This window comes from Leptonychotes weddellii, chromosome 7, assembly GCF_054177405.1.
Source record: "Leptonychotes weddellii isolate Sample4059 chromosome 7, ASM5417740v2, whole genome shotgun sequence".
Taxonomy (NCBI): Eukaryota; Metazoa; Chordata; class Mammalia; order Carnivora; family Phocidae; genus Leptonychotes; species Leptonychotes weddellii.
In genome coordinates this window covers 42297744-42304850 of record NC_138375.1, presented here as the reverse complement: position 1 = coordinate 42304850, position 7107 = coordinate 42297744, and the positions used below count along the sequence as shown (strand labels likewise).

Genomic DNA, 7107 nt, shown 5'->3' with positions numbered 1-7107 from the left:
TACACCCGGGATGCTGTCATGGAGACCGCGAACACGTCGCCTGCTCTATAGGCGTGATCCGGCCAGCCTTGCCTGGGAATGAATGACTTTAATAAAGGCCAAAACTAGTGAGTTTCTGGACATTCATCGAGATCCAAAAAAATTGAGAAACTTCGGGGCGCCTGGGTGGCTCAGTGGTTAAGCCTTGGGCTCAGGTCATGATCCCACGAGCCCCGTATTGGGTTCCCTGCTCGGCGGGAAGCCTGCTTCTCCCTCTCTCACTCCCCCTGCTTGTGTTCCCTCTCTCTCGCTATCTCTGTCAAATAAATAAATAAAATCTTTTTTAAAAAAAAAGAAAAAAAGAAAAATTGAGAAACCTCACCTCACAAGGGGCCGGAAAGATTGGGAAAAGAGAGGTGGGCCTCAGTTTTCTTCTGAGCAAAACAAAAACAACTATCCCTACAGCACAGGCTTGTTGTGAAGATCACTAGAGATCGTGTGGAAAGCTCTACAACGTACAAACAGCTCGAATACAAAGTATGAGGTCCTAATCCCTATGTTAATCTCCAGGTTGACCTCCAAGAGATAAATTAATACTCACTGGCAACTTGCTACCATATATGCCCGGCAGGCGTTTCACTAAATCTATGTATTCCTCACAGCAATCCAACAAGGCATGGATTATCATCTTCCTTCAAACGAGGAAACAGATCAGGATAGGTTAAAGTCTCTCCGAAAACTGGCAAAACCACTAATTCAATCCGGGGCTGGATGCCTCCAAAATTAGTGCCCCTACCCACATCCAAATATATGCTTGACCTCTTTACATAAGGATACATATTTCAGGTTTCGTTCACTTCCTATGCAGGACTGCCACATGCCCTCTGCAAAGAAGCAATACAGGAGTAGGAGAGTGCAAGCGCAGAATCCGAAACTTTCATTCCTTTCCTCCACAGCAGTTAACCATATACAATTCCCTTCACAGAGCTGGCACGCAATCAACAGTTACTCTATTCCGCTCCTCTTTGAGTACTAAGACTCTAGAGCCAGAATTTCCACCCAGTTGCCGGAACTAACTCTTCCTTTCTTTTTTGATTTGATTCAAACTTTTATCTTTTTGTTAACTGGCTTGTTGTAGATGTCTTTAAAGAATCTCCAGAACTGGCGAAGTGCCCTGGCACATAGCGTTCAAAAATACTTGATGGAATAGTGGTTGAACCGGTCCAAAAAATAAAACGGCTGTGCGGGGAGGTGACTCCACAAGTCTAACGCCTTAATTATGTACTTTGCTGTAGGAGGTGAGAATGCCTAACCCCCAGGCTAGGCTCCGGCAGCACCAGACCTTCTCGCCACGGGTGGGACTGGGAGGCGGAGCCCCGCGCGCGCGGCCGAGCCCCTCCCAGCCCCGCGGCGGCGGGAGCAGAGCTCGCGGTGTGGCCTGGGCCTCGGCGCGCGCCGTAGCGGCGGGCCCGGCGAGGCGGGGCTCGGAGCCAACCCCGCCCCCTTCCCAGCTACGGCGTGGGGCTGCGAACGGTCTACCCCTGTGGCTCCTTCGTTCATCCCTGCTGGCTGGTGATCATGGGACAGGAGCCGCGCACGCTGCCGCCTTCTCCTAACTGGTACTGCGCCCGCTGCAGCGATGCCGTGCCCGGGGGCCTTTTCGGCTTCGCAGCGCGGACCTCCGTCTTCCTTGTCCGCGTGGGCCCGAGCGCCGGCGCGATCCCTGGGACGCCCCCATTTCGAGGTAACTCCTCACCTCCGGGCCCCCGCCTTCCTGCCCTTCTTGGGTTCGCCGGAGGCGCCGATTGGGCGTTTCTAGCTACCTTTCTCTACAGATGGGGAAACTGAGGCCCAGGAAGGATCAGCTCACAGTCACTAGGCTGTTGCGTCCGCGTCTCCAAGATTGAGCTACACCACGCTGTGGCTTAGCGGTCCCGCCTCCTGGCGCTCTCACGTAGGACCGCTTGCTCACTGAAGTTACCCCTTTCTAGACCCAGGCATTTATAACATCTTTGGCCACCCTCCCCCACGCAGCGCGCGCGGGCCCCCTGGGAGCCTTTCTGGGTTTAGGGGCTGCCTACAGCTCCAGGCCCTAAACAAGATCCTGGAAATACATACTTGTTTCTGTAAGATGAATGAGTTGAGCCAGAAGCTTTCAGGCTCCAAACTAGGTTTTGATTATGCCTTGGGATATGGCAAGCTAGTTATTTATTCTTTAACAAATGAGCTCTGGCCATATCTAAATAAGAATCACTTTTACATTCTTCATTTGAGCCACTCCTCAGCCTGTGAACTGTGAACAGCAAGGGATATCAGCAGCATTTTACGGTTGAAAAGAGTGAGGCTCAAGGAGATAAAATGGGCTGAAGTCTTGTGGCAGAGCCAGAACCAGCACTTGGGATTTCTGATTATGAGTGCCTGGATACTTTCGTTATACCACAGGACAAGGGAGGTCCCACTCATCTAACAACAGTATGATTCTGCCAGGAATCTAGGTAGCACTCTAACCTGAAGTCTGGTTTTCCTTGAAGTCATAGGGGAGTTGATGGGACACACCGAAAGGGTCTCTGGCTTCACCTTTTCTCATTACCCGGGTCAATACAATCTCTGTGCCACCAGCTCTGATGATGGAACTGTGAAAATCTGGGATGTAGAGACAAGAACAGTCGTGACAGAACATGCACTCCATCAGGTACCATGGCTTAATGGTTTCTCAGACCGTTATTATGTATCTGCTGAGGGTTCGTTTGTTTCAAGTACTCTAGCTCATCTGTGCAAGTTAGCTTTTACGTTCTTAATTGGATGAGAAACTCTATATTGTAAGATGCCTCAAAACTTTTTTGGAAGGAGATACATATAAACCAGCGGTCAGCAAACTACAGTGCTGCCTGTTTTTGTAGATTGTTTTTACTGGAATATGGCCACAGTCATTAATTCAAGTATTGGCTGCTTGCATACTACAACGGCAGAGTTGAGTAGTTGTACCAGAGACATTACGGCTGACAGAGTCTAAAATACCTATTATCTGGTTCTTTACATGAAAAAGACTCCTGATATAAACTGTAAATGAGTGAATGAAACTTGTTTCTAAACTAAATGATTACTTGATAAATCTGCCTTTTGAGAGAATGTAGAAAAGGAAAAGACTCAGTCTTCGTAAGAACTTTGCATTAAGCTATTAAAGGAAGAAATGTTTTTAAATGGTTCTTTGATCCTTAGGAGCTTAAATTCTTCTACCATTTGGTTCATGTACCCTTGGTATACAAGTGGCAGTAACAGTATTATGTACCTATCAATGTGCCTGGTATTATACAGGTTAAAAACAAACTAAAAATTCAGCACTGACCAATGAGAAGCAAATGTATTTTTGTTTTGTTTTAAAGCATACAATATCAGCATTGCATTGGTCTCCTCAAGTAAAGGATTTAATAGTATCTGGAGATGAAAAAGGAGTAGTTTTCTGTTACTGGCTTAACAGAAATGACAGCCAGCACCTCTTTATAGAACCCAGGACAATTTTCTGTCTTACTTGCTCACCTCATCATGAAGATTTAGTAGCCATTGGGTAAGTGCTGTATCATCTCTACTGGTAATGTATTTTTGTTAATGAGCATATTTTGCATTTGCTTTATATTCTCCTGTCCCATTTATTCCTCAGAAGAAGCCATTTATAGGTTTTAACCACTCCCTGAGCCCTTGGTAACATTTATTCCTGTGACTTCCAGGTCCTTACTATCTCTCTCTCTCTTTCTCTGTTTATATTTCTTTAGTTTCTACAGTAGTGTACTTTCCTCATTCTTCACATCTGATTTCTTTAGTCAGCCTCCAAATGTAGGAAATACCCTCTTTCCCCCTTTCCCTCCCTCAATACTTGCTCTTCAAGATAACATTTACTCCCAGAGTGTCAGAGGACTCAGCTCTGTCCCAGTTCTCAACCCTCTGTCTGGATTGGGAGAGTAGTCTGGCATTGGGCTCTCTGCCTGCACCTCGATCACCAAGGTTGTTTCACATAAACTGTGTGAGCAGGCACCCCCCTTTCCCTCACCACTCCATCTACTTCTCTCCCAAAGATGTCTTTTCACTCTAGTTTGAAGAATTGACATAAGCTCTAGAACGTTGGAGGAGAAAGTCTGGCTGGAGTGGATTCAAGAAACTGGGGGTACAGTAGTCAAGATACACATGGAGACTTTGTTGTACAAATGTGCATAGACATGAAGCCAGAGGAGAGGTATGTGGGAGTCAAGGGAATATTAAATGGAAGATAGTAAGGGCATGTTTTTACATTGATGGAAGAGGAAGAGCCAGTTGCACAGATAAATGGTGATAAATACAGCAGTGATATTGAGAAGTCAAGAGGGGATTGGATCCAGATCACAAGTAGAAAGGACAAGTGAGAATATGGAAACAGGTGCAGGTAGGTTTGTTGATCTGGTTGGAAGAGGAGGGTGTTTCATTCTGATGGCTTCTGATTTTCTCCATGAGGCATAAATCAGAAAGGTAGAGTCAAGCTCAAAGTGGGGCTGGGAGCATGCAGGAAGATGTGAAAATAGTCATCTGAGAGAATAGGAAAACGAGCTTACTGAGGGACATTGTAGGTCCAGTGGTTCCTGTTGAGTGCCAAGCTATGAATCAAAGTCATGAATTCAAAGTAAACTATTCAAACTGATTGAGAAAGGGTATGGTTGGATTCAACAAAGTTTGGGGTTTTGTGGAGTAAATACCTCTGAGAGAGATGGGACAAAGGAGCTAAGGGTGTTTTTAAAGGAGTGATTAGGATGATGGATGGTGAAATCTGCGGCATGAGGGAAAGGATAGGAAGACAGTTGTGGGTGTGTAATAGTGAAAACTGAAGGAGTCTGTGGATCAGAGGTCTGCTGGGTGAAGTGGGAGCACTAGAGAGGGAACAGAATGGTTGGTAGGCAGGGGTCAGAGAAGGTTGAATCAAACTGACCTTGAAAGACGAGCAAGAATTCACAAGAAAAGAAGAAACCTTTCAGGTAGAAGGAACTGCACATTCAGACACAGAATTGAATCAGAACGATTTGTTTTTAGAGGATCTTCAAAATGGTGATCATTCCCTGAAGGGCTGATTAAAATTGCAGAACAGCTTGATCACTTGACTATTAGGCTGCAAAAATTGATGGTTTTCGAAGTCCCCATCTGCAAAGATTGATACTTGATTTCTTTTTTTTTTAAATAAAGCTGTAATGGGGGGAAAATGTTTTTAATAAAAGGAGAAAAATAAATAGAGCTGTAATGGTGTTTTTTCCCTATAGAACTATCTAGTACATAGGAAATGTAAATACGTAAAGCCACTTGGGAAAGCAAAGATGTACACATCTTACATTTGGCAGTTCCACTACTATGCATCAAATCTGAAATTGTCTTAAGTGTGTATAAGATTATTAATGGCATTTTTGTTTGGTTTTGTTTGTAATAACCAAAAGCGGAAGCCCTCCAAAAGAGAAACTGAATAGACTTGTGCCATATTCACACAATGGAGCGCTATCCAGTAGTATAAGTGACTGACCAGGAACCAGAGTTAAATGTATCAGCATGGATGACTCACTAACAATAAGCGAAAATAACAAGCTACAGAAAAACAGACCGCAGGACGCCATTTATATGAAGTTTTAAAATATACAGAAACAGGGGCGCCTGGGTGGCTCAGTCGGTTAAGCGTCTGCCTTCGCCTTAGGTCATGATCCTGGGGTCCTGGGATTGAGCCCCTCATCGGGCTCCCTGCTCCGCGGGAAGCCTGCTTCTCCCTCTCCCACTCACTCTGCTTGTGTTCCTTCTCTTGCTGTGTCTGTCTCTGTCAAATAAATAAGATCTTCAAAAAATACATATACATACAGAATCATTTTCCATCATCTTTGGGAATGGAGACAAAGAAAGGCTAGGAATGATGGAACAGAAAATTCACGAATAGCAGTTTACCTCTGGGGAAGAGAGGGAGAGAGGTTTGATTGGGGTGGGATGTAAAAGGACTTCAACCATATCGGTAATTGGGTTTTTTTTCCCTTAAGCAGGTTGGTGGACTTCTTTATGTGTATGAAGTACTTCATCTTTTTTTTTTTTTTTTAAAGATTTTATTTATTTATTTGAGACAGAGAGAATGAGAGACAGAGAGCATGAGAGGGAGGAGGGTCAGAGGGAGAAGCAGACTCCCTGCCGAGCAGGGAGCCCGATGCGGGACTCGATCCCGGGACTCCGGGATCATGACCTGAGCCGAAGGCAGTCGCTTAACCAACTGAGCCACCCAGGCGCCCTGAAGTACTTCATCTTTTTTGTTTAAAAAGCTATTAGAATTTCTCAGTGTCCTCTGAATTAAAAAAAAAAATGGTAGCCTTGGAATATCCAGATCTAGAAGCTACAGTACTGCAGCTTTTGTTCACAGTTGGAAAAATAGGATCACTTTTAAAAAGGGGGAGAGGTGTAAGTATGTTAGGACAAATTCATCTCTAATCAGAGGGATTGCTGGGCCCTGGGCCCCACAAATAACCGTTCTTCCAGAAGTTCCCTTCGAACATTCTGTGAGCTTATGCCAGGTAATGTATACATTTTTACTTAGTGCCAAGAGTTTGATTGGGGGGCAGGGGGACCAATGTGTCAGAACCACCGGGAAACAGAAAATGAACATTTTGGAAAAAGGGCAAAAGATTATTTCTTGCTTTCTTCCCTTCTCCCTCATCCCAAATACACTTACCTTTTAGAAGTGCACAGTGATAACTCCTAATCCAAAATGTTTACTGTTCTGTCTTCATTTTTCAGTATTTCTAACTCTTGTTTTTTAGCTACAAGGATGGCATAGTGGTTATAATTGACATCAGTAAGAAAGGAGAAGTTGTTCACAGGCTTCGAGGCCACGATGATGAAATCCACTCCATAGCCTGGTGTCCCCTGCTTGGTGAAGACTGTTTATCCATCAATCAAGAGGAAAATTCAGGTAAAGATGATTTAAGAGGGTTGAGTACTCCTCAGACCTAAAGAACAATGTGGGTAAAACTGTATCATTTGAATTACATTTAAAACTTTAGGTTTTACAGATCAGATCTATAAACATAATAGCTAAGTTTCAGAAACCTTGCAAACTAGTTCTTTGACAAGTTCATGTATCGTATAAAT

General features: G+C 44.4%; 1 protein-coding gene across 5 annotated transcripts in view; it reads left to right on the top strand.

Moving 5' to 3' along the window:
- Window positions 1–1471: 1471 nt before the first annotated feature.
- GEMIN5 (gem nuclear organelle associated protein 5) overlaps window positions 1472–7107 on the top strand; it is a 46838-nt gene continuing 41202 nt past the window's right edge. For 4 of the 5 annotated variants that reach the window (XM_081826216.1, XM_081826215.1, XM_081826217.1 and 1 more), the window contains exons 1-4: window positions 1472–1723; window positions 2511–2671; window positions 3363–3544; window positions 6777–6928. In XM_081826216.1, the coding sequence (XP_081682342.1) occupies window positions 1558–1723; window positions 2511–2671; window positions 3363–3544; window positions 6777–6928 (661 nt within the window). In that variant the 5' untranslated portion in view covers window positions 1472–1557. The remainder of the gene's footprint in view (window positions 1724–2510; window positions 2672–3362; window positions 3545–6776; window positions 6929–7107) is intronic. The other variant, XM_081826214.1, reaches the window with a different exon arrangement.